This window comes from Lacerta agilis, chromosome 4, assembly GCF_009819535.1.
Source record: "Lacerta agilis isolate rLacAgi1 chromosome 4, rLacAgi1.pri, whole genome shotgun sequence".
NCBI classification, from domain to species: Eukaryota; Metazoa; Chordata; class Lepidosauria; order Squamata; family Lacertidae; genus Lacerta; species Lacerta agilis.
Window position 1 is genome coordinate 53,956,594 of NC_046315.1, and position 27,720 is coordinate 53,984,313.

The 27,720-nt window shown below is 41.8% G+C and overlaps 1 protein-coding gene across 2 annotated transcripts; it reads left to right on the forward strand.

Annotated features, from left to right (window-relative positions):
* Window positions 1–1,681: 1,681 nt before the first annotated feature.
* Window positions 1,682–27,347, forward strand: SLC37A1 (solute carrier family 37 member 1). Of its 2 annotated transcripts, XM_033147081.1 has the most exons (20): window positions 1,683–1,986; window positions 4,870–5,077; window positions 6,423–6,504; window positions 8,482–8,608; window positions 9,137–9,215; window positions 9,799–9,934; window positions 11,325–11,401; window positions 12,713–12,879; window positions 13,311–13,348; window positions 13,892–13,975; window positions 15,527–15,658; window positions 16,152–16,242; window positions 17,247–17,309; window positions 19,659–19,744; window positions 20,108–20,156; window positions 21,761–21,834; window positions 22,548–22,626; window positions 23,296–23,393; window positions 25,764–25,816; window positions 27,291–27,347. In XM_033147081.1, exons 2-20 carry the CDS (start codon window positions 5,022–5,024, stop codon window positions 27,304–27,306), a joined length of 1,587 nt encoding a protein of 528 aa, XP_033002972.1. In that variant the 5' UTR covers window positions 1,683–1,986; window positions 4,870–5,021; the 3' UTR covers window positions 27,307–27,347. The 2 variants fall into 2 exon arrangements, with proteins under 2 accessions (XP_033002973.1, XP_033002972.1); XM_033147082.1 differs by lacking the exon at window positions 13,892–13,975 and having other exon boundaries at window positions 1,682–1,986.
* The last annotated feature ends 373 nt before the right edge of the window (window positions 27,348–27,720 follow it).

Below are 27,720 nucleotides of genomic sequence, written 5' to 3' on the forward strand. Positions count from 1 at the left end.
GGGATGACATCGCTGCAGGTGGCGCCCCCCTGGGATGCACGCCGGCAGTGGCACATCCCCCCAGGATGCGCACCGCCGCTAGCTCCACCTCTGCCTGTCCCTATGGGCGCCACGCGGTGTGCCCCATCCCTAGCCCCTATGGGCGGTTCGCACCACCCCAGGTGCCCAAGAGGCTTCCTCTGCCACTGTTCTTGCCCTGCCTTGAAAAGCAGACCTATTTGAAAACGCTTAAGCTTTACTTTATTCCAGCCTCCCCAAATATCCTGCTAAAAGAAAACAGGTGGCCACTGGCTGTTCAAGATCTCCTATTAAGACCTCCTTAGTTGTGTCACACACAGCTTGCTCACTCTTTGGTTTCATTGGTCTGTCAATAAGTGTGCATAGGATTTTAGCCTTCAGTTTCATTGAATCCAAATTGTAGAGTCGAAGGGTCCCTGGTGGTCATCCAACCCAACCCCCTCCAATGCAGTAATCTCAACTAAATCATCTATGACAGATGGCCATCCAGCCTCTGCTTAAAAACCTCCAAGGAACAACAGTCCAGAACCTTCCGAGGGAATCCATTTCACTGTTGAACAGCTCTGACTGAAGTTCTTCCTGATGTATAGTTGGAATCTCCTTTCTTGTAACTTGAAGCCAGTTTGCTCTTGCTTGTTTATTCATGGACCATAAATACTATTTGTGTTCTAGGATTCAATCTGATACAGTGGTACCTCAGGTTAAGAACTTAATTCGTTCTGGAGGTCCGTTCTTAACCTGAAACTGTTCTTAACCTGAAGCACCACTTTGGCTAATGGGGCCTCCCGCTGCCGCTGCGCCGCCAGAGCACGTTTTCTGTTCTTATCCTGAAGCAAAGTTCTTAACCTGAAGCGTTATTTCTGGGTTAGCGGAGTAAGTAACCTGAAGCGTATGTAACCTGAGGTACCACTGTACATATCTACACAGAAGCCTCTCTATACTTATTAGTACAACTCCAAGGTAATTTGTGCATGATTACAGCTTTAGGCTGCATTCTTATGCATACTAGGAAGTAATGCCCATTTAACTAAACAGGACTTATTTCTGAGTAAACATGCGTACAGTTGGGTTCTTGTTCTCTGTCCTGTTTATACTTACACTGTAAAAACAGTATGTATTCTGGGAGCACTGTATCAATAGCAACAGCAGCAGTAAGCTAGTATTTTTAGCTTATGAGCTAAAAAGAAACTTACAGGAACACTGAGCTTCAGTAGTTGCGCATCTCACATACTCGGCTTAGAAGATTTAAAAGTCACTGATGCAATCTTATATGTATTTGGGTTGACTTTGGTTAGAGGCGAGATAAAAAGATTGTAGGGCCCACGTCTTCAGAAGAACTGGTCGTTTCAGTTGTCACTGCCCTAGGCACCTCAGAGATGTCCTGCATTTGCAAGCTGATAGGGAAGTTTTGAAGTGTGTGGGCATAATATGGATAACTAAGGTTGCCGTCTGTTTTGCAGACATAAGCTTCGTGACAGACATTTAACTGGCATGGGTTGGAAAGCTGCCCCTGTTGGGTTTCTGCCTGCCAAGTCGACGCAGCCAGCAATCTCTTTAAAAGAAAATGGCAAGCCTATGAGCTTCCCTCGCTAGACCAGTTCACAGGAAACCCTGGCGGTGTGGCTAAGACGAGGAGGCATATACCGTTTCATGACCAGGAAGCCGGATTCTCTCTCTGACGGCAGTTTTGAGCCCTGCCGCCTCGAGCCCTGCCTGGGAGAGCCTTTCTTTCTCAGTTGCTGCCGTCAGAGCGAGAGGGAGGCGGCCCTGGCGGCGAGCAGAGCAGGTTCTCCTGTCACTATTTGCAGCAGCGGCGCACCAGAACTGGTTCGGCTTGAATGAAGCGAGACCGCGCCCGGGAGCGGCGCCTCGACCAGGAAGTGGCTGCCAGGAAACGATGCGTCCGCCTCGGAGCGCCAGAGAGTTGTAGAGGTGAAGAGACGGTCGTCGTTGTCGTCGTCCCTTCAGGTGGGACCCTCCGAGAGGGAACAATGCGGGAGCTTTGGGGTGGGGGCGCGTTCGGCTAGGAGGCAGCTCCTTTCTGCCTGAGCCCCGAGGGGGAAGCGGCGTGTGGTGTGATGTGTCGGTGATGCACCTGCCGCTGATGGAGACGCCCGGAAACGGAGTTCCCCTTTGATGGACATCAAAGCGGGGGCGACGAGGAGGAGGAGGCTGGGGCGCGCGAGCGTGTTGGGGCTCGCCTGCTTTGTGTCGTCACTCTGGCACGCGCGCGCATTTTTAGGGCACAGACTCCAGATAACTTAATGCCGTTAGCCTCTCTGGCTGCAAGCCTGTGCCCGCTTATAACCTAGGAACAGAACCGCAGAATTGTAGGGTTGGAAGGAACCCCGATAGTCATCTAGTCCAACGGTTAAACTGCAGCTTTCTGCAATGTTGGAATAAATCCCATGTAGTTTAGGGGAGTTTTTAATGTTTGGTGTTTTATCATGTTTTTAATATTCTGTTATTAAATAGACTATACCCAGCCAAATGGGCGGAAATAATTACTATTATTATTATTATTACTATTATTATTTCGTGGAACTTGCTTTTGAGTAGACACAGGCATAGAATCCCACGGTGATGCTTTTTAGCTCATTTTGCCCATTAAGTTCGTTTAAAGGGAAGGCCTTTAAACACACACATACACCCTTTCAGTGTAAGTTTCTGTAGAATCCCCTCCCTAGGAACTGCACTTGCCTTCTTGGCAAACAACAACAAAACCCCAAGCCCCCTCCCCCCCTCAATCCTTTGAAATCTGATTTTATGACTGCTTTATTTGTCGTTTTTTATATTTTATTGTTAGGTTAAGTGTCCCAATATGGTCAAAGTGTTCTATGTATAGTTGTTTTTTTTTAATAAGCGAGCCACTGTAGTGAAGTGGTACTGAATACAGGAAATTGTCTTGTACTGAGTCAGGCAGATCATTAGTCCATCTAGGTCAGTATGTGTCAACATGGACTAGCAGTGGCTTTTCAGGATTTCAGGCAGGGGACTTTCCCAGACCTACTTGGAGATGTGGGATTGAACCAGGGACAGTTGCTGTATTGCTGAACCCTTTGGGGTTCCATTAAAGAGCACCAAACTGTCATTTAATGTTAGTCTTTTGTCATGGGAGGTGCCATTTCAGGTGCAAAAGTATTTCAAGCAGGGCCAAAAGATTTCACTTCCACCTATCCGCATACTGCAGGTGGAAGTTGTATTCATGTGGAAATCACCCAGAGGACACTCCCTTGCCAGGAGACAAAGCCCAGAAGATGCTTAAGGGCAATGGATTTGTTCCTGAACAAATTTGCATAGTTGTGTCTTATGACAGATGACCATACATGTAGAATATTCAATATATCTTTCTTAAGAACCTTGGTTACACAACCGAGCTTAACAGATCTAATCATCGATGGCACTATTTCCCCATGTCTTGCACATTTATTTGCACACATCTGCAGTACTATTCTTCAGATATGATACAATCACTTCACCAGCTTGATCCTCCTGAAGAGCTGAGATGAAAACAAAAGGTACTTTTTCAGATGTGTTTAGTTGATCTTGGTGTTTGCAACTCCAAACTCCTGGATTCTGTTTGGTAAGAGGTGCTAACCTGAAGGCAGAAGCAGTGAGGCTGCAGTGTAGACTACTAGCTTGCTTAGAATTTACTTATATGCTATTGTGAGAGAAGAACTGTTCTTCACTTGACTTTTGATTTGTTTGCACTTCTGTTTCTTGTAAAGAATTCCATACAGCAGAATTTGTGGCATTTTGCCTCTAAGGCAACTAGATCAGTAAAGTGCAGCCTAGCATGGTCTTAATCTTCAAGCGCTACTGCATGTAAATGTGTATTTGAATGAATACCAGGTGCTACTGAACAACTTAGTTTTACCTTGGTATTTCTTCCTCCCAGGAGATAGTTTTGGAGACCTCAGCGACAACAGAATAATAATAAAAAATTGTCTCTAAACTTCATTGCTTGGTTTGCAACCAATCTCAGTGCTTACTGCTTTATATGGTGGTGCAAAGTTTGATTTAAAGGTCCAGCTTCAGGAACATACACCCTGTTGTGACAAGTTTGCAAAGTATTTTGAGGGCAGTGTCTTATATACATCCCAACCTTGACAACACTTTTAAGGCAAGTCTGCTAGAGACACCCAGAACACCTCCTCTCTTGCCACTTAACCTCCATAGCTAATAAATGCCAACCTGACTAAATGACTGCATTTCTCCCTCCTCCTGTCCCTGTGTTGTACCATGGGTTCTATTCTTAATTTACTGTACATACAGTACAGTACCCTTTGGAAGGTTTGTAAGTATTACACACACCATGGGGTACGTGCAAACGTTTACTTCATATGTTGAGATGCATATAGTTGAAATTTGCTAGTGTAGTCTGGCAGCAAGTTTGCAGTTCATAGAGAACAGTTCAAAGGGTTTCAGGTGAACATTCTAACAATGAAGCTGGATTGAGGATTGTAGTATGTGCACATGTTGCCTTGAGAAACTGGCTCCAGAATTGTGATGCTCAGGTTGACACAGCTTGGGCATAGTTATCCTGGTTGCATTAAGCAGCGGGCAAGATTACTGATTGGTTGAATATTGTCAAGTTGCTCGTATAGATTTTAATACTGAAGTGATCTTTGTTTCTGATGGTCATCTTTTTCAAATCAAGTTTTTATTTCCCTCTGTTTTCTTTATTTCTTATATTAGCATGAAAATAGTAAAAAAGAAAGAAATGCTTTGCGTTAAAATTATCACTTTCAAATTTACTTTTTTTGTTTGTTCTCTTCTCATAACTACCATAGCTGAGAAATATTATTGTAGCATGATCAGTAACACTTTTCTTATAAAAATATGTACCAGGAAGAAGAATCAGCCACTCATAGTGATGGTCAGTGGCACCAAAGGAGAAATGTAAAGGACATTAATCAATGTGACAGTTGGTTCTGTTGAAAACCTGGAACCAATACCTGAAGCACCTGAATAATTAATATCTGAAACTGATACTCAAGTAAATGGCTGAACTTCCACCGGGGATTCGCTTGATAACTTTATTTACAAGAGACCAGTGGTAAGTCTATTGCTTTGGCTTGGTCAGGTTGTGACTTCCTCTTAAACAAATCTTAATTCAAATATTAAGTTCTAGTAAGAATGAACAGTGATGCATTTGGCTTAAAGGTGTATTTCTGTATAGACTTTACATTATAATCATCACTACAGTCGTACCTTGGTTGACAAACACCTTGTGACTCGAACGTGTTGGCTCCTGTATGCCGCAAACCTGGAAGTGAATGTTCCAGTTTGCGAATGTTCTTTGGAACCCAAATGTCCAACACGGCTTCCGGTTGACTGCAAGAGCTTCCTGCAGCCAGTCGGAAGCCGTGCCTTGGTTTCCAAATGTTTTGGAAGTCAAACAGACTTCCGGAATGGATTCCGTTCGTCTTCCGAGGTACCTCTGTACTATTATGCTTGAAAAATTGAAAAAGGATACCTGTGCTTTGCACTGTGTTTGGGAAGAGGAAGACAGTCCTTTAAACTGAGTTGTGAAGTTGAAATTTGGTGTGTGGGTGTGGGTGCAAGTGTGCATATATATCCTGACATACTTATTTCTAACTAATATTGCAATATAACTATGGGACATGTTTCCACTTTGACAAGCCCCCCTCTTGCTCCTTGAACCCAGGTATACTTAGGGTTAGGGTTGTCATCTGACCAGAAAGAAATTGGCCTTCTCTTAAACCTTTAGCAATACAACGATGTGCAAAACAAAAGCCAGGTGAAGCTTTCCACAGCATGGAGTTTGGCAGGTGACAACATTTACGTTCTGGTCATCAAGCTTCTGTGAAAGGTGCAGCTACAGAAGCAGATCAAAGAGCTGGCAGCCGTGCTTATCATCTGGCTATCCCGCCTCCCAGAACTGCTACGCAGCAATTGCCACTGGTTCCTGGGAGCTGCTCTGACTCAACCAGCCACAGCAGCGTTGGTGGCTGCCTCTTGGCACAACCTCTGGGCTTGATCCCAGTTGTGTCTGACATTTGCCAGGAATTGACTGCTTGGGGTGGGAGATGTGTCTGTGTAGCAGTTTTCAAGTTCACCCTACCACCCCAGTCATCCCACCCCATCACCCCAGCCTCATTAATAATAATTACCGTTTTCTGGAAAAGATAAAAAAAAGCACCACAACTGTTCATCTAAGTACTTTTTTTTTTTTTGCATGGTCAGAGCATTGTGCAATATAAACGGAAATTGCTTAACCTATTGTAGTTAACCTTTCACTCTTGTTTGATTTAGCTTCTACATCAGTGTAAATATTGGAAATAAATAAGAGAAACTGGATATAACAATGGAACAGCCTAAAATGATTGCAAGTATATAGCTGCAAATCATGGAATTATAAATGTTTGTTCTGTTCACAGGTACAGGGCTCTCACATTTGTCCTGACTTTTATGCTGTATGCTAGTTTCCACTTATCAAGGAAACCAATCAGTATAGTTAAGGTAAGTAACAAGGAAATATCTTTCTAACATATCTGACATCACACAAGGAAGTACATTTTTAAGGTGCATAAAAGTGTTGTTACTGTATGCATTACAATACAGCAATAAAACTGTGACATGCTGTACAGTAATAAAAAGACATTAAAATGTTCATAATGATTGAGAGCCCACATGGAACATCCAGTTCAACAAGGGCTTCTGCACTGTGTGTACTATAAGTAGATGTCTCGTTGTCAAGATGCCTGTGATCTGTGAAAATATACAAAGGCTTTGTGTACAAAGGCAAATCAAAAGTGTCATTTATAGTGCTGTGAAATTGAAAATAAGTATGTACTCAATCTTCAAATTTTGCCAGACTGTCTCCTCATGTTCAAAGCAGGCAATCAAATTCCTACCCAGACCATAATCATGTTGCTAAGGCTCAACATTTCAATCCATGGCAACCAATTCTATTGGGATCCAATTTGTGTCTCATCTTTACTCATCTTTCGCTTTCTCTGTCCTAGCTAATTCACAATCCCTCTGTTTTATTATTTTGCTGTTTACACTCTCACTTCTGCCAAGGAGCTCAGGATGGTATACGTAGTTTTTTCAAGCCCCTTCATCATTTTATCCTCACCACCCCCTGCCCCTGGTAGCTTGCACTGAGAGAGTACTATTGACTCAAAAGTCAGCCAGTGAGCTTCCTGTTAGAGTGGGGATCTGAACCTGATTTTCCCTGATTCTGGTCTAATATTCTAACCACTACCGCACAAGCATGTTTCTGTAGTCCTTCCTCATCCAGCCACTAGAACTGTACATGTTAACTAGGAACAAAATCAATGGATCAAGAATAAGTATACTGTGCCCTCCAGATGCTGTTTGACTCCTAATTCCCATCAGCCCCAGCCAGTGTGACCAATGAAAAAATACTGTGAGAGTTGTAGTTCAGCTACATCTGGAGTGCACTGTGTTGACAACCCCTGCTCTAATATATCATTTCTGCAGATTTGTTCAGCAATCAGATAACGCTCTACAGGAACACTCACATAACCAAACCTCCAACATAACAATTATAGTGTTCCTGGACAACAATATGAAATTATATATAGTCTCTAGACTATTAAAATAAGATATAATTTCAACCTTTGAAATATTCCTGTATCACATTCCTTCAAGGCAGTGGAGCAGGGCTGCCATGGATCTGCTGGATCTGAAGCAAAACCATTCCAACTAGACTGGATCTGGTGCAGGAAAAAGAATGAAATAGCTTCCCTCTCCACCTTTGGATACGGAGGCAAATCCACACTGCCTCACTGCTCCTGACTGGAGCTTAGCATGGTTCTATTGTTCTATTTAAAATCTGTTTATGTGGACAACTTTCTGCCCTTATTTGATTCTTTTTGCTAGTCCCACTCTTTACTGTATGGAAAACTGACTCGAGGCATGCAAGTGATTGAGTCATACTCTTATCAAATTTTGTCTCTTATTGCTTATCCATAAGAAGGATGAGGCCTCATGGAAATTGGCAGTCTCTTAACATAACTAACTTTTCTTTTTTAAAAAAAAAAAAGCATGCAAAGCCGGATTTCATTGAGGCTATTATTTAAATCTTTTTAAGGTGGAAAGAAAGCCTTTTGACTGGTAAATGTCTCTAAACAGCAAGACCTATTTTGAACAGGGCAAGCCCAGGATGTTTTGCTGCTTGAGGCAAAACACTCTACTACAGCCCCTCACAGTTATGGGCCTGTGCTGCTGTTCTGCCTGCACCTTCACCTGCACCTCTGCACCCCATGGGCACAGCAGGGAGAACACATGGGAGCACAGAGGAGGAGGAGGAGGCAGTGGCAGGGCCCAGATCTGCCCTCTGAGGCAACAGCCTCAACTTGCCTCATAGGTGGGCTGGCCCTGATTTGAAATATTGGTAAAGTAAAAATAGTTTATTTGGTTCTATGCAATGAGGTGTTCTGTTGGATTAATTTTATTACCTTAATTTAGGGAGAACTACATAAGCACTGCAACGCTCCACAAGTTATTGAGCATAACACCTACAAAGAATATGCCATCCAGATTCAACCTGTTAAAAAAATTGCTAATGAGTCACGCTGTGGTTGGGAGCCATTTGGTAAGTAGTCTACCCCTAACCCCCACCCCCCCAAATAAACTGGAATATAATCTAAAGGGAAAATTTTGTATTGTTTTGTTCTGCAATTCTTTGCAGTTCTGTGCACTCCTGCACATAGGAACTGGTTTGTGGGGCAGGGAGGCTGGCAATAGGGGGAAGAGAATGCCCAAACTTAGGCATACAGTGCTAGTGGGAGACTCAGGCATGTTTGAAACTTCACCTGTGAAAATAAATCTTAAGACTCCGTACTGTGAAAGATGTTCCACTTTTTAAAGGCCTGGTATAATTCTGGAGACTATCATGAATGCCCATTATATCAAGTTGATCAATTTATTCATGAATGGTACAAACTATGCAGGTATAATTTGATTAAGCGCAATTTGCTTAAGGAGCAAACTATCGTTTTAACCTGCTAGATGCCCTCTTTGAAGTTGCAAAGAGGCTGAAAATGTATTGTTCCGACTTTTTAATGGCTATTTGTGCCTTAAAAATTCAATCTCATGAACTGTAACAAACATTTGTTCCTAGATAAGAGCAACTACAAGCAGTTGTTGGGAGCCCTGGATTATTCATTCCTATGTGCTTATGCAGTTGGGATGTATCTGAGGTAAAATTCTTTTACTCTTTTAAAAATCCTTTTTCATGCTTTCAAGTTGTAAATATATGATTGCTTAATCTCTGATCTTCTACTGTGCTCAGTTGCTTACAAGATTTTGAGGAGCGGAGGAAGGAATTATTGAAGAGGAGAATAAAATTTAGGAGACTGTGTGCCCTAGGATTTAGGAATGTAGATTCTAGAGTACAGAATATTCCCTATTACAGTAGCTCACCAAAGTTGCTTATAAAGGAACAAATTCAAATCCTGTCTCTACTGTGGCTGAGAAGAATCAATCATGATTTCAGATGAGCAATATCAGCTCATGAATTCAATTCTTGTTACTGAATACAAACCAAAAGGTTTGGCTTGAAATATGAAAACTGAATACGAACAACTCACGATAACTCAACTTTGTAAAGTTTCTCAAATTGTTCTTTTTTATTATAGTGCTACTACAATGTTATTGGTAAACTTTGCATTTTCTGTATTTTAACTAAAGCTTATGCCCATGTAATATCTTCAGATTTTAAGGGTTATATATGCTCAGCATGCTTCAAAAATCAATCCCTTTTTATTTTGCCTGAATTCAAAGTGGCATAATAGGTGAACGTTTGCCTATCCGGTATTATCTCACTGGAGGGATGTTTGCCAGCGGTCTCTTCACTGCCATGTTTGGACTTGGTTACTTCTATAATATACACAGCCTGTGGTTCTACATCGTGGCTCAGGTAGGCACACCTGTGTTTCTTTTCTCACTTGGAATTTTCAGACATGACAAAAAAAGGAAATAACTGCCTTTCTGGAACTGCCTAAAAATCCACTTAGGTTCCCATGACAACCTGTCCATAGCACCTCCTGTTCCAAAGGATACTGCAGGGGTGAGGAACCTCTGGCCTGCAGGCCAATCTTGACCTACTAGGGGTTCAGATTTGGCCCGTGAAGCTGTCTTCCCTAATCCATGACCACCTACCTCACATGTGATGTTATTTGTGACATCAGGTGTGGGCCAAGTAGAAATGGAGCTGCCAATGCACAATCAGGAACTTTAAAATGTGTTTTGGCAAGGGAAAGCACTACTAAGTGTTGAACTGTTAGGAAGTCTATGACTTCTCTTTCATGCTGGCACACAAGCTGTGGAAACTCCTCTAGAGGAGACTTTCCCAATCTGGCACCCTCTAGGTGTGTTGAACTGCAGCTCCTAGCAACTGACCATTGTCCATGCTGGCTAGGGCTGATGGAAGTTGCCATCCAAACATCTGGAGAACAACAGGTTGGGGAACGGGGCTCTAGAGCAGGCTTCCTCAAACTCAGCCCTCCAGATGTTTTGAGACTACAATTCCCATCATCCCTGACCACTGGCCCTGCTAGCTAGGGATCATGGGAGTTGTAGGCCAAAAACATCTGGAGGGCTGAGTTTGAGGAAGCCTGCTCTAGAGCATTTGGGAAGAAATGATGGTCATTACTCACTTGTGATCATTGGGACTGGCGAGTGGGGGCGGGGAGAGTTGACATTGCTGTCTAGGAAACAAAGAATATATAACAATGAGTATTGACTAGGCCAGTGGTGGCGAACCTATGGCATGCGTGCCCAAGTGGGCACGCGCGCCATCGCCCCACTGGTCTAGGCCCTGCGGCGCGAGGGCGAGGGGGCGGGGTCTCAAAGCGCTCCGCCCGCCCCTACCGCTTGCCGGGCGGTGGAACCTTGTGGCGCGCGCGGCGGCGGCGTGTTTTGGGTGCCGCACTCCGCGAGGGAGCCCCGCGGCAGGGTCGAGAAACGCCGGGATGTGGAGGAGCAGCGCCCGCGCCGCCTGGTGAGACGGGGGAGGGGGCAGAAGGGGGGGCCTCCCTCGCAGGGCTGGTGTCGCCCTCCCCCCCTTGGGGGCCCCGAGCCTCGCCGGCCCTCCACCAGGCCTCTCCCTGCCCTGAGGCGGATTGGCACTTTGTGATAAATCATTGCGTTTGGGGTTGCAGTTTGGGCACTCTGTCTCTAAAAGGTTCGCCACCACTGGACTAGGCTGTGCAAGCTTCGTGGTCTTTGGCTGATAAGTTTAACACAACTTTGAATATCTGGTGAAACAGTTGTTTCAAGATAACTATTGCAAAGTTTTAAAATTTCAGATGGCTAATGGATTGGTGCAAACTACTGGCTGGCCCAGTGTGGTTACCTGCATTGGCAACTGGTTTGGGAAAGGAAGGTAAATCTTTTATAATCTGTTTGTCTTGGGTGGGGTTGGACACATTGAAAACTAAGTGAAATAGTCTGCCTCATAACTCAGTAACTCACAGATTTTAAAAGCTATGTTTTACAGTGAAGTTGTGCCATTTAACATTCCTTGTTAGTGTAATCAAAGACAGTAACATATTAAGCGATTTGAAGTTCCTGAGGGAAAAGTGATACTGTAGCATGAAAAGTGTAAATGGGGTCTTCGTTTACAAATAAGCATAAAGGCATGTTAGAGGCACAACCTACTTGATACTGAAGCACTTAGCTGAGAATATAGCAAATGTCTTGGAGAATAAGGATGCCATTCCTTGAGACTACCCAGCCATACATACTGGTCATGTGCCTGTTCCTGTCTGCTGCTTTGGAATTGAGTAGGAGCACGTCAAGTTGAAGAAACCTGCATTTCAGGACTGCAGGGATGAGTAGCCCAGAGCAAGCCCTGAGACTAGACAAAGTGAAGCAACTGCTCCCAGATGTTTCTCTGGCTGCTTGCTTGTTGCTTACTGACCTGGGCTTGTCTCATCTACTTACCTTCTTCCAATATGTCACAGGGAGTGCTGCTTAGAAATGCTCTTGTCTAAGCAAGCAGGCAGAGAGGCAGACAGCATAGGCTACAAAGGCTAGCAGGCGCTGCTCTGCTCACATGATTCATGCAGGTGCCACTTCTGCTGCACTGCAGCTTTCGTTTGAGCAGGTAGCAAGCAGGTGCCAGGCAGAGCGGTGAATGAATGATAGCAAGATGTTTGAGATCACAGCTGTGTTGTGCCACCTAGCCTGCCCTGCACCCTCTATCCTAGCCTGCTACTCTCTTGTGTGGTAGAGAACGCTATCCCAACAACAGCGCTAAAGTAAAATTTGGTTGCCATGCTGGTCAACATCTGAATAGGGAATCAGGTGCTACCATCTTGTCCTTCACTTTGGGCAGGCCAAATTCTTTCACCAGTTCTGTATACATAGGAAAGCACATCAGAACCCAACACAAAATCTACCTAGATATCCCCCAACTCAAATTACTGTATTTTTCCATCTATAAGATGCCCCCATGTATAAGACGATCCCTATTTTTGGGGACTCCGATTTAAGAAAATGGGGGGAGATGGCCCCTGTGTATAAGATGCCCCCAAATATTGGACATTATTTTTTAGGGGGGAAACCTAGTCTTATACACAGAAAAATACGGTATTTCAAGTACTGAAAACTTAAATGCACTAATGTCTCCCCTGGGTAAAATGAATGTTGATTAAAAGTTTTAAAATAGACCATTTTTCTTTGTTTATTATAGGAGAGGACTGATCATGGGATTATGGAACTCACACACTTCAGTGGGGAATATTTTAGGGTCCCTAATAGCTGGCTATTGGGTGTCTACCTCCTGGGGTTTGTCCTTTGTGGTGCCTGGCGTTATAATAGCTTTAATGGGGATTGTGTGCTTCCTGTTTCTTATTGAACGTAAGTACATGTTCTGAAATGAATTTATGCAAAACTGAGCAGGTTCTGGGTTGTGATAAATGTAATTGATCAATATTGTTCATAGACCATACACACACCAAAAAATTCTCTAGCTTGTGCTGTATTAAAAAAAAAAAAAGAGAGGTCGAGTGTGCATGCCAGGTAAATGGATGAATGGAGCAGAATAATATATATGTGATTCTGCAGCCTTATCCTCACCTCCAGGTTTAGTTGCAAACCAAGATTATGGGTAACTTGGAGTTGACACTATCCAGTTACTAATATTTGCATCCAGTCAGAAGCCTGCTTTCATGATAATCATGCATTTTTAGATATTGTGTGTTAGCAGCATTTTGTAAAACAAACCATAAACATTTCCCTGAGCGCTTGGAAGATATCCATGAATTTCTGTTTCTGTTGTGTTATTTCAGATCCTAGGGATGCAAACTGCACAAGTTCATCATCCAGTGTAAGTAATGACTTTTAGGGACCTCGTTAATTGCATTTTCTCCATATCCAATTTCACAATACTAGTTTTCAACCAGCATGTTTGGGGTATGGTGGGTGTACATAAAGGAGAAAAGCAGATGGTTCAGAGCGAAAGCTGGGGGCGGATCTCATTTCCCCTCTTTTTCTCGAACCTTCTGCTTGAAAGACTTCTGTACACCTCAAAGGCTTGAAAGCATTAGTTCCCCGTAATAAACCTCTCTGACCCCCCCCCCCAAAAAAAATCTGGGGTGGAAAATAGGGAAGTGTTCATGAAACACACACACAAAAACACACGTGCCAGGATGAATGGGCTAAATATGTTTGCCTCATGTGCAGTATATGGGAAAGTATCTGAGTTTATGTATTACCAAGCTTTCCAGTTGTCATTTCAGTTAAAAGAGAAAAAAGATTGACGCCTCATCCTAATGTTTATTTAGATGCCTCATTGACTTTAATAAGGCTTTCTTTCAAGTAGGATTGTAGTAGTATTGTTCTTAATATCTCTTATAAAAATATCTTTCAGAATTCAAAAAGTTACATGAATGGGCCAGATAGATACACCATTCAGAAACCAGAATTAAGCGCTAAGAAAACAAGCTTATCTTGGGTAAATCAAAAATACTTTCATAATTAGATTTTTCAAAGCTTGCATGAATTCATATATAAAGCAAATTACCTTAATGCTTTGGGGGGGGGATGATTGCATGAAACAACATTTGCTTAATCACATATTTTCCAACTGTCCCTGTTTATGAGAGACAGATGTGACCTTCTGTTATCTGCCCTTGGTAAATCAGTGTTTCTATTTTATCCCTTTGGGAAGTTTAGGAAGATGTATTTTTAAAAGAATGTTAGTATATATGCACATGTGCATAAACTTCTTTTCCAGCCCTGTGCAACTGCATATCCTGACAGTTAATTTCTGTGAATGTGTTTCAGTTTCAGCTACTTTATTTAATTAGAACCAAATTCATTGTGAGCTTAAGCAATGCATTCTCAAGTTTTAACAGAGGACACTTATGAATACATGTGGTTTAGGAAGCATTGCAGATAAATATGGGTTTTGCTGAGTCGCATGTAGACAACAGCTTTCAGCAAGGAGTAATAATAGACCATTAGTCTGAGAACAGGGGTGTTTTGTGTATGCAAGAGTGGCCCTGTCTTATCCTGCGAGATGTTGGAGGTTATGCAAATATGTATGTATTTGCTTGAAATTAGCAGCGCGAGTGGTATGTTTAGCGGTATGTTTAGCAGTATCTTTCTTTTTGCAAAATTTATTGCACAGTGGCTTATGCAACATCTTATTGATTGTAAAACTAACAGCACCACCCAAATGTGGATAATGATTTAGCTCTCTGCACACAGAGAACAGTGTACACAGATTCTGCACACAAGAAAGCCTGGACAAGAAAGTTCATAATAACGTGAGCAGTGGCAACTATCCTTGGCCAAGGTCTTCCATGCCTTCCTACAGACTCAGGGCTCCTCCAAACGACCTGTTTGTTCCTCATTCATCCTGATTTGCAGGCACAAAGCTTATGGGGTGCTCAGATTGTATCCAGTCTTTATTGGGATTTCTTTCTTTCTGATTTGTTTGTGGGTGGTTATATATAAATGAGCATCCATTCTTTGTTCATTCTGATTTGCTCGTGGTGTGTTTACATGTCTTACTATTAATTACCCTACACTTTCAAATACATGAGATGTTGCCTAGATACTGCTTCACCAAAAACCCATAATCTAATGACCTACCTCCATATGGAGCTGATATGACCTACTGTCCAGTGTGTTTCCTCCTTTAAGAAAACCCCTCTTTGCATGGGGCTAATTCTGTTACTATCCCGAGGAAAAACCTAGCTAATAAGGCCATGTGGCATATGCTTGAAGAAATCCATACATAATGGCATTTTTGTCGAGTTGAATATGTCATATGAGAATCGGTCTTGCGGCAGGTAACGTGAATTGGTCTTGCGGCAGGTAAGTTTAAATTGCTTCAGCCATTGGTGTTTCAAAAGCAGTTTATAGTTCCAATTAACCTATTAAAATGCAAACTTATTTCATGTTAACAGTACATTAATATATGAGTGGCTTGATTTATAAAGAATATATGAGTGGCTTGGTTTATTGCCTTCATTGAACTTGATGGGGTCTTTTGTAGGATCCAGAGAAGCACTGCCTGCTCCCTGACAATGAGAAGTGCAACAAGTCACTGAATCATAACAATGCAGGCTGTGAGGAAACTGAAAACAGGAAGTCTGCTATAAGTTTTTCTGGAGCTTTGCGAATACCTGTGAGTATACGTCGCCATCTTCAAATCTGCATTGAGGCTTGGCCCTTATCTTTTCCAGAAGATGAAAGTAATAGTAACAAGGCGGCTACACAAGAATCGGCTTTTCCAGCTGTGACTCCTCATCTGTGGAATGCTTTCCCCACAGAAACACAGGCTAAGACATTTTTATTTACTCAGTATTTTGCTGATTGAGTTAACCTGTGGTGCTCACCTTCTAATGGGATTTCTCCTGCTTTTTGTATTGCTGGATTAGCATTTTAGTAATTTTGTATGCCTTTCTAAATTTTCCTTTTAATTGGTTTTTTCTGTTTGTATATTATTTTAAGTCATTTTGAGAAATTTCTTTTTTCTAGAAAATGACTAAGAAACTCAATGATGAATATTGGCCCAAATATAAGCCGCACCTGAATATAAGTCGTACCTTTAAAATTGGGGGGGGGGGAGGTATGCTTTAAAAAAATTAAAAAATTATTTTATCTTCTGTTCTCTGTAGGGAGTTGTAGAATTCTCTCTCTGCCTGTTATTTGCCAAACTGGTCAGCTACACTTTTCTTTTCTGGCTTCCATTGTACATCACAAATGTAGGTAAGTATCTGTGTTTAAAGAATCATGTATATGTGATCCACATAAAGATAAACGTATTCCGAAATAAGGTAAATGTAAAAAGGTAAATGACCCCTGGATGGTTAAGTCGAGTCAAAGGTGACTGTGGGGGTTGCGGCGCTCATCTCGCTTTTCAGGCCGAGTGAGCTAGTGTTAGTCCTAAGACAGCTTTCCAGGTCATGTGGCCAGCATGACTAAACCATTTCTAGCGCAATGGGACACCGTGACGGAAGCCAGAGCACACGGAAACGGCGTTTACCTTCCTGCTACAGTGGGAAGTAATGGCTGACAAAAGGGAGGAGAGTATTATCAAGGTGGATATTTTTCTTATTATAATTTATATCCGTCCCTTCCTCCCAATGGAGTCCCCCCCCTTCAGAGTGATAATCGGAGATTAAAGCAAGTAACTGGGTCTCTCGCTTACCCAAAGAGACCTCTTGTGTACACAAAACCAGTGCTAATGATGATTGCGTCCTCCTATCAGCTGATGTAATGGGAGGGCAGTCCTGCTTTATTTCGCAAGGCATCATTACTATAGTTTGCAAAATGCTGCTTCTGCAGAGTATAGTAATGATGGCTTGCAAAATCAAGCAAGATCCCCCCTTCCAACCATGTAATTGCTAATAGCAGCTTTGGAAGTTGGTGAATTACACTGGGAAAGAGTAAAGCGCCCATTTCCAGATCACCATTTTTGCAGCCTTGAAACTAGGGCTGCTAGTTATCAAAACAAAACACTAGCCATGGATCTCCCACACCACATCTGGGTTTGCCCTAAATAACTTGGAACAGGTACATATTTTGTACGCATTATAATATATAACCTTAATTCTCACTGCCGCTTGCCAGCTTGTTAAACTTATATCTTGCCTTTCTTCCATCATGAACACAAGACCCCCACATATAGGGGGCAGTCAGCCAGTTTTGTGGCTCCTGAAAAAAAAACTAAACAATTCCTGCTGTATTTTTTTTATTTCCTTCACTGACAGAACATATTGATGCTAAACGAGCAGGCGATCTATCCACACTATTTGATGTTGGAGGAATCTTTGGTAAGTTTGCAGCTTAGTGTTTGATACTTTAAAACTGCACACACAGAATCGATATGTTTCTAAATGGACTTGATATTCTTAAGCACAGAGGCAAGAGCTATGGAGAAAAGCAGGTGGTGGGAACTGGTCAGACAAACTGAGCTGCTGAGCTGAGAGTGAGAATATTAAGCAGATGATGGTTTTTGTAGCAGGTGGAGCACAACAAAATGTAATGCAATATTTAAACCCATTCACATCTAAATACCCACATAACTAATATAGCAGTAGCATAAAAATTGACTTCACCCATCACAGATCTCTACCTCTAAAGCCTTATGAAAGAAGTGTGCAAAACAACGAAATGCAGGTATTTACAAGGGACGCAAGAGGAGGAGACAGGAGGAAGTCCCAATATGATGTGAGGAAGGAATATTAGTTATAATAATTGTACAAGTTGTTATTTTTGTTATGTTATGTTTGTTATTAATGTAGTTGTGTTTTTTTCTTTTTTTGTATGTTTTTAGTAAAAAAAACCTTTAATAAAATATTATTTTAAAAAAAAGAAATGCAGGAGTAAGTGGATGAAGATTGAAAATCTTTAGACAGAGTTGATGGAAGTCCTAGGCTTAAAGCAAAAATATTGTATAAGATAAGAATTTGGAATATATATATATATATATATATATATATATATATATGCAAAACAAGTACACTGTCGAGGTAAAGTACATTTCAGTGGGGAGAGCCATCAAAAAGCCTATTCACAGGCCCTTGTACTCATTCCGAGCAGAGACCACCAAGAGAGCCTTGCCTTCTGATTGAAATTAGCAGTCAGGAATAAACAACAGTATAATCTTTGCTATGCTCCATTTCAGACATTGGCAAGAAATGTTTTAATTTAACAAATTTATATGCTGCCCTTCAAGAATAACATTCTTCCCAAGGCAATTTACACACTATATCTAAAGGGACCCCTGACCATTAGGTCCAGTCGTGTCCGACTCTGGGGTTGCGGCGCTCATCTCGCGTTACTGGCCGAGGGAGCCAGCATACAGCTTCCAGGTCATGTGGCCAGCATGACAAAGCCGCTTCTGGTGAACCAGAGCAGCGCACGGAAACGCCGTTTACCTTCCCGCTGGAGCGGTACCTATTTATCTACTTGTACTTTGACATGCTTTCGAACTGCTAGGTGGGCAGGAGCTGGGACCGAGCAACGGGAGCTCACCCCGTCGTGGGGATTTGAACCACCGACCTTCTGATCAGAAGCCCTAGGCTCTGTGGTTTAACCCACAGCGCCACCCACACCTCCACACTATATCTACATATGGACAAAAAAATACAATTAACACTGCTGAGAATATATTGATCACCTGAACCCATTGTTTATCAAAACCAACAATACTCCAGCAAAATATAACATAGTACCAAATAATGCAACCCCCAGAATTAGACAAGATTAATCTCCAGCCAAACCACAATTTATTGCAAGAAGCCATTAAAAAAGGTGAGTTTTTAATGCCACTTGAAAGTGTCCAAGGATGAACCCTTCCAGATAGGGACTTTAAAGGTCAACACCAGTACTTTCAGTTCAGACTCCAACCAATTTCTGAAGCATCTTTAAAAGGCAGCCTCATGTAGAGCGCATTATGGTAGTTTAGTCTGGATGTCACTATTGCATGGATGGATGTCTGTGCTGAGGTCCAGTGGGAAATGATGGCGTGCATGTAGAGATTGAAACTGAAGCTGGAACCTTCAGAGCAAAAAGATTACTTAATTAAAGAGTACAGAGTAGGGGGGGAAATAGGAATACATGAGCCGTGCTGGATCAATCAAAGATTTGTCTACTCTAGCATCCTGTTTCCTTCAGTGACCAAACTGATACCTCTTGATAAAGCAAGGCCTGTCGAGGTTTCCGCAGTGGCTGAGAGGGGCCTTACGAGGTTGAATCTCCCCCCGCAAATTCAAACTTATTTCTTCATCCCCTGAGAAGGAGACCTGAAACTTCCTAAGGTCCCTGGGACACTTTCTGAGGGACCACAGGAGTGTGTAATTAAAAAAAGGAGAAGATATACATTTTGTGCATTTGTTCTTGCGGGTTTCCCGTGGGTATCTGGTTAGCCACTGTGCGAACAGGATGCCGGGCTGGATGAGGCCAAGTTCACCTGATCCAGCAAGCTCTTCTTATCTATTCCACTTTGATCCATCACATTGTAGAAATTATTAGGGATAGTACTACTGGCTTTGTTGATGCATAACATATGCAGGGCACTTCTTTAAGAAAACAAAAGCATGCCCTTTGTGGGTAGTATCTAATGTAGTTGCAAACATGTCCTCACTTAGAGGTTCAGTTCCCCTAATCTTTTTCCACAGGTGGAATTTTGGCAGGCATAATATCAGACCGACTGAAGAAAAGAGCTACAACTTGTGGCATGATGCTTTTGATTGCAGCACCCACGGTACGACCTGCTGTCTCAACTACAGTGATAAAATTTGATGTGTCTGCTAGCTGGTGCTGGTTTAGCGATGGAGGGGTGGATTTTTAATGTTCTGCTGTTGTAACTGTTTAAGTGACTTTGTTCCCCACTAAAACATAAGATTCTGTTCCCCCTTGAAGGATTAGCCTTAACTAATGTGAAAATTATTATAAAATCCTAGAACTCGCCTTGCTTTGTCAGGCCTGTTGTCTATGCCAGTAGGTCCCAAAATGCAAAATAATGCAGATTTATTAACTGATACCCAGCAAAGACAGCTGATCTTGTTATTGAAAAGTTAAAGTTTCGTTATGAGTTGAGCTAACTGTTGCTTTATGTCTTCTTTAGCTATACATATTTTCAGCAATCAGTAAAATGGGCTTTGAGGCCACCATAGGTGAGTTCTCTGTTTTCTAGCGTTATTTTTTTTAACCTATTTGGGATGATTAAAAATATATCTGGGAATGTATTTCATAATATATTGTAAAATATAAGTACTGAACATAGGTCTAAGATGGTCGCTCCTAATGGTATTTATAGACCAGTTCTGTTTTGTTGTTGTTGGTTATTTCCCCAATCGAGAATCATCTGCTTGTGAGAGCAGTGTAGCTCATGAAGCACAATCTCACATATCAATCACAGCAACATCAGTGATCTGGAGCCTATATTGCTTCTCTGCTAATAGCTTACCATTTGCAAAAGCTAATGGGAGATAGTAGAATTAGCTCCAGTCCCTTAATTCAGCGCATGTTGACTTGGGTGTATGAACTCCTTACTGTAGTCTCAAAACACATACGCACGGGGGCTCTAGCCAACCGATAGTAATCATGTGAATGTCCGGGGGGGGGATACTTCCATTTCTTTCTTCCCCACTGCATTAAAATATATTTCCTACTTCCTTACTTGGGACTGACAACCTGGAACTGGAAATAAGTAGTACAGATAATTTTTAGCCATAGTTTTACTTAGTATACCTAAATACAGTAGTAATTACTGCTTTGGAGGGGTCTGATATAGTAAGTAGATCATTGCAGTGTTGCTGTTTGTGAGTTGTGTAGTCACTAGTAGCAAATAGGAATTAGCCACTGAGGCTCAGGACCATAGCTGTCAACTGTCCCCTTTTTTTGCGGGAAATTCCCTTATTCCAGCGCCGTTTCCTATTGCAAAAAAGGGGAAAGTTGACAGCTATGGCCGTTTCCCAATGCAAAAAAAAAAAGGAAGGTTGACAGCTTTGCTCAGGACTGACGGACTCAGAAGTACATTTCAGCAGCAAGTGGCTTGCAGATAGCATCCTTTGCTTGCAATCCTCTGCCAACTTACATGTGAGCTGGTCCCACTGAACCTAATGGGGGCTTAACCTCAGGTAGACTTGCATAGGATTTCACTGTGTGCCTCTCTTTTCCCTTTGGAGGCCTACTGGTTCTACTAAGGTCCAAAGTAAGCAGCATCAGCAGCAAGTTATCTGTGCCTGTTCTCGCTGTGGGAGAGACAGGTACAAGGACTGATTGCCATCATTTGCCTCGCAATCGGCAAATAAATGTGGCAGGAGGCAAGGCAGGGTAGATATGGCAGCAGTGTATCTTATGCAGACTATGACACAACACTCTGCTCTTATTTGCCCCCAGTTCTTTCTGTTATCCATGCCTTCTCATCCTTTATTTCCAAGGCTATGTTAGGTTGAATGTCTGCTCATCAGCTCAGTTTTACCAATAAGTCAAATGAGGATAAGAATGCCAGTCCCCTCCGTTACATAACTTCTCCCATGCTTTTGTTTCAAATATACACCAAGAACAATCTACTGGCTATTTATTACTGGGTGACCTTTTTTTTTTTTTTACCTTATAAGGTGTTTTGGAAAACAGAGCTTCCACTGTTTATAATTTCATAACTCGTCTGTTTGAAATAAATGTGCATTGATTAATAGATCTTTCACCCTCCATGTACTGTTAGAGCGAGCACAAATTCTGAAAATCTGGTTGTTGTGTTTAATCTCATTTCAAGTTATGCTGCTCATCAGTGGAGCTCTTGTAAATGGCCCTTATGCATTGATCACAACAGCTGTCTCGGCTGACTTGGTGAGTATGTATCTGTCTTAAATGTCCGGATTAATTCTCATAATATATTAGTCATTTTCATTTCAATAAGAACAGGGAAATATGAAAGGAAGAGGCACAATGTTCTTGAGAAGGACAGAATCCATAGGCCAGCGTGGCTTCCTCTCTCCATTAGCCTTGAAGTGTGTGGGTTGAATGGCCCCTCGAAGAAGATCCTCGCTAATCTACAATATGCTGGTGTATCCAGTATCTGTATAATCAAATAGGAAACAATTTGAGAAGAAGGAAGCTAGGAAAGGCTCCTGTCTTGACCTAATGCAAGTTCCAGTATATGGTTTTAAGGAGGAGTTCAGAAAATATATTTTATTTATCCTTTAATGTAAATATTGGAAAAGTACCCCAGTCTACAGTTACTCAACACAGCTGTGTGTAAGAATTTTGGCTTGCTGATCTGTGGTGGTAGTGGGACTACAAGATAGAGGAACATCAGAAATGGACCAAATGCAAAAGCATTTAAGAGAAACTGTTGTAATGTCTAGTTTTGATTGATATAGGTTGAGCACCCCCAGATCCACCCATTCATCTTTGTGAAACAAAGACTATTTATTTCATTTATATTCCACCTCCTCATCCTAGGAGCTCAAAAAAGAGGAGCTGTAAAAATTAGAAATGTTTGTGAATATTTTTACTATCTGTGCTAACATTATTAAGGTTTGAATATTTTGTTGTTAAAGGGTACCCATAAAAGTCTCAAGGGAAATGCAAAAGCACTCTCTACTGTTACAGCTATCATTGATGGAACAGGTTCAGTAGGTAAGCTTTCACTCCCAAAATATCTGCCTTAAGAACAAAACTTCAGTTCTGGTTGTAGAATGACTCTAAGTGTGGGTGCATACCTGGAAATCTATGGCCATCACCCCTCAGTTATTTTTCAATGGAAATCCAAGCACTTTCCTGGAACATGTCAGAGCGCTTCTCCCCCCCCCTGCCCCCGCTTTGTTACTTTCCCCAGAAAAACCCGTATTTACCATTTAATCAGAGCAAATGGCAAATCCGGTTTTCCACGGATGACCATTTGCTTCGATTAAACGGTAAATAACTGGTTTTCGCAGGAAAAGCAGAAGGCCAAAAAAGAAAAGCGGTCAGACCTAGAAAGTCCAGACCCCTGTCTGGAAATGCAGAGCAAAAAGTAAGTGTGGATGAGCCCTCTGTCCATAGCTGTCAACCCTCCCTGCTGTTTCCCAATGCTGTAATAAGGGAATTTCCCACAAAAAGGGGGAAAGGTTGACAGCTATGCCTCTGTCCTATCCCATTTCAAGAGGAATATTTGTGGTTTCATGAAGCAGTGGTGACATACCTAGAAGCCACTTCCAAATATGTTATCGATATTGAAATCTCAGGAAGGTATAAAAATTTATGCAGCCTGTCAGATGTACTGCTTCTTGCACTGTGTTGCTTTAACCCGTGTGTACTGTGTTTTAGGTGCTGCTCTGGGCCCTTTGTTAGCTGGTCTCCTCTCTCCTTCTGGTTGGAACAATGTATTTTATATGCTGATGATTGCAGATGCTTGTGCCTTGCTTGTAAGTATGGAATAGTACCATATTTCTGTGTCCTGTAGGCTCATTTGTTAAAATGTAGAGTTCAGTTTAATGCATTGGCTCCATTGATTTCATAGAATTGTCGAATTGTAGAGTTGGAATGCAGGAATTTTTATTTATTTTTAAACCGCTTTCTCATTTTGACTTTGCTCTGCATAATAATACTTCTGTTTTTCTCGAGAACAGTATTTATAATTTGAGAATTATTGCAGAAGATGCAGACGATTTGTGTACTTATGCACGTCAAATGAATTTAGTGCTGAGAATGGATCTACCAAGGACCATTGCATTGCTAGGTTTCAAGGAGCCATGGGCAATTTGCCCTGAAGAGGCCTGAAGCGTGCTGTCTGCTTTCACCTCATTCCCCTGATTGCCCCACTCTTTTCTCAACACCCCACAACTTATCAGATGGTGTTGGAAAGGGAATGGGAGGGGTCCTTTACTACTGTTTTAAACGTTGTGTGGCAGCAGACACACTGTTTAGTCAAGCAGTGGCTAAGCCAAATTCAACAGTGCAGGACCTGGGTGTGCCTGCCATCATTAAACTTAGTTTAAAAGTTTGTCGAAAGAGAAATAAATCCTTGCCCTTCTCAATTCCTCCTGGAAGGAGAGGGGAATGGCACTGCAAATTCCAGGGCCGCCTTTGTAGGCTCTGCTAAGCAGGTGGCATCAGGAAGGGATTCATCTTTCTTTCTGTTCCTCTTTTTAAAATGGTTTTTCATGGGTGTCTAGCATGCTGCTGAACGAAGTGCTTGACCTTACCAGCTTCGGCCCTGTGTACAATTTCCCAGAGTGCTAATCTCTGAGCAAAATCCTCTCTGGTGTAACAAAGATGGCAACAGGGACAGCTGCAGTCAGCTCAGCAGGTGTGCTGCAGAAGTGTTCTTAAATTACATGCACACAAAGTTCTTGTGTATAATAACAACAACAACAAACAACAACAACAACAACAACAACAACAACAACAACAATTTATTATTTATTCCCCAGCCACTCTGGGTTGCTTCTAGCAAAATATTAAAATACATTTAAAAGCTTCCCTGAAGAGGGCTGCCTTCAGATGTCTTCTGAAAGTCAGATAGTTGTTTATTTCTTTGACATCTGGTATCTCTAGTAGTCACTTACCCACTCTACTCCGGGGTCTCTCCAGTGTTGTTGTTTTTTTCTAAAAAAATGTTTAGGGGTATTCTCATTTTCTTACTCATATTGAAATACTGCCCCTCAATGAGGCCAAACTTTGATTCACAAAATGTTTAGGGGTATGCATACCACTGCGCAACCCCCCCCCCCAAAAAAAGCACCGGGTCTCTCCCTCACAGCTCCGTTATATCAGAGATATAAACCTAGTTACTTAAGGAAATGATGGCGATACCCTTTCAGAATAGTGTAAGGATAACCCAGTTAGCACATCAATCCGTTTCCCAATAGGCTTGCACTCCCTCTACTGGGCTCTTCAGCAATTTGCGGCTACAGGTTTTGCTTCTCTGAACTTACATTTACACTTCATCTCAGACATAATACAGTGGTACCTCTGGTTGCGAACTTAATTCATTCCGGAGGTCTGTTCTTAAGCTGAAACCGTTCTTAACCTGAGGTACCACTTTAGCTAATGGAGCCTCCCACTGCCGCCGTACCACCGGTGTGCAATTTCTGTTCTCATTCTGGGGCAAAGTTCTTAACTCAAGGTACTACTTCCAGGTTAGCAGAGTCTGTAACCAGAAGTGTTTGTAACCCGAGGTGTTTGTAACCTGAGGTACCGCTGTGCTGTGCATGGTTCATTATGCTGCATATTTGACTAGCAGATTAATATGTCATGCATTATACAGGGGCTATAGTGGGCTTTTGGTGACCAGTGGATTAATTTGTATGTCCAGTGCTTAAAAGGGGGCAGTTATTTAAATTAGGGACTTCCAAAGACCTTTTGTTTGCCAAGTTCCCCATATGAAAAAATTAGGTCCATTGTGCATCCTGGCCCCTTTATACTAGAAGATGGGAATCTGCCACTAATCCATAAACAGCACTTTTATCCAGGTAACCCAAGTATCTCCTTTGATTTCTTTGCTTCTGCTACCTGGCCTACAGAGATGTAACCACGTTAGTTTGTTGTAGCAAGAACAACAAAAGAGTATTGTGACAACTTAAAGACTTTAAAAATTATTATGACATAAGCTGCCATGGTCTTTTGTCAGCGTCCTAGGAAAATTCATTCCCTCCTGTCTGCCCTCACTTTTGCCTGAATGCTGTCAGGTCCCTCACTTTAAGACACCATCTTTATTTACCGGTACATGAAGAATTCAAGTCAGGTGCCATTTTTGCTCTTGACACTGTTTTTATTTTATTTTACCTATACAGTTCTTGCTCCGCCTTATACGAAATGAACTTCGATGTAGTCTGGATCGCACCCTGTAAGTTTTGGCTTAACTTCCTGTGTGCCAATACATTATGTTTACATTATATTTAGCTGGCATATCTTTCCATTCAACAACAATGTGCCAGTTTTCTTTCCTTTTCTATGTTTGGATTTCTGTACTATTTATCAGCTTCTCAAGTAATTGTTTGGAAATGTTTTATTTATTTATTTTAAGAATTTTTTAGTTGTTGCACTTGCAAGAGCAGATAAGATGAGTCCTAATATCTCTGATACTTGTTTTCATGATATTTGTCGCCCTTTTTTTAAATTACAAGTTCTTTGCTTCCTAGGCTGTGGTCTAAGAAAAGGTACAGATACTCACGGTCTTCTTCCAGTTTTTAAAATGCCCTTTTCCAGCAGGAGTTGCTGCAGCAAACATCTCCTTCAGCACACATCACTCTCTTTTTATGCATACACCTAATACTTTCCTACCACCAATTTAGGAAAATTACAAATGTGTGAAATTAAAGTGGAACTGGACTGTGTCCATGTCTGATTCTGCAGCTGGTCTGAGGCACACTATACTGATTCTTGATAGGCCTGGACAGTAAGGAGTTTATAAAACCAATACTCTATTGCACAAAGTTTCTGTTTCATTCCAAGCCCATTTCAGGGTGCCAAATATGGCCAATTATGCTATTGAGGAGCTTGGGCTCTAGATGACTTGTGGTATATGTAGTAGTAGTAGTAATAATAATAATAATAATAATAATTTATTTGTACCCTGCCCATCTGGCTGGGTCTCCCCAGCCACTCTGGGCGGCTTCCAACAAATATTAAAATACATTAAAATATCACAGATTAAAAACGTTCTTAAACAGGGCTGCCTTCAGGTATTTTCTGAATGTCAGGTACTTGTTTATCTCCTTGACCTCTGATAGGAGGGTGTTCCACAGGGCGGGCGCCACTACCGAGAAGGCCCTCTGCCTGGTTCCCTGTAGCTTCGCTTCTCGCAGTGAGGGAACCGCCAGAAGGCCCTCGGCGCTGGATCTCAGTGTCCGGGCTGAACGTTGGGGGTGGAGACGCTCCTTCAGGTATACAGGACCGAGGCCACTCAGTGTTGAAGAACAATGGGAAGGACTTTCCCTTACACTAGCCCTAATCCAGTATAATAAAAGTACCTTTTCCAAAAGCTATTGTACACCACTTTTGGGTCAGTTAAGCTTTTAGCGGCCAGGAATGGGCATAGAAATGTCTTAGCCGTTTTATTTATTGAGTATTGATTTTATTTTATTTTATTGATTTCATTTATGAATCTGTATATTAAATATGAATGAAGACCATGATAGATAATTATATATAATTAAAACAACTGTTCCTTGCCGTGAGCTATTGTGAGATGTCACCCGGAAAGCTAAAAGGCAATTAAGGTGGTGGTGGGGCTTCCTACTTTGAAGGTAGTAATTACTATATATCAAGATGTATCAACTCTTGTTTCTTGACTGCTGATATATTTCATTCTTTTGTAGGTTTAAAGAACACTGAATTTTAGGAAACAAGTAAATTAAAATGATTGTTTTTTTAAAAAAAGACTATGTTCCAGAGAGCCTATTTATGACCCACTACCAAGAAGGAGGCTGCTGTGCTTGAAAATGAAGTAGGAGTGGGGAATCCTAGTTGCACATATTTCTCTGGATCCTGGTCTTTGTGGATTTTTTGTTTCTGGTTTCTTTTTTTTTTCTTTTTCTTTTTGCATTTGAGCTGCATTTTCTGAACAGATTTGCCCGATTACGGGAAGAAGGTTTCAAAATTCATCTACAGCTCCTCCCTCTTTATTTTGCACATGTACCAATATCTCAGGAAGGAGAGTGTCCTCAAAGGAAAGGAGCTGTTAACTATTTTATGGACTAACTGAGCCAAAGAAAATGCGCCTTGATACTAATTTTGTCTTAAGTTTAA

What these genes read in the sequence shown, in the direction of transcription:
- SLC37A1 (XM_033147081.1), top strand. Translation starts at nt 5,022, where the DNA reads ATGGCTGAACTTCCACCGGGGATTCGCTTGATAACTTTATTTACAAGA. An exon ending in AACTGGTTTGGGAAAGGAAG is followed by an intron (nt 11,402 to 12,712) that starts GTAAATCTTTTA and finishes TGTTTATTATAG; the next exon opens with GAGAGGACTGATCATGGGAT. An exon ending in CTTCCTGTTTCTTATTGAAC is followed by an intron (nt 12,880 to 13,310) that starts GTAAGTACATGT and finishes GTGTTATTTCAG; the next exon opens with ATCCTAGGGATGCAAACTGC.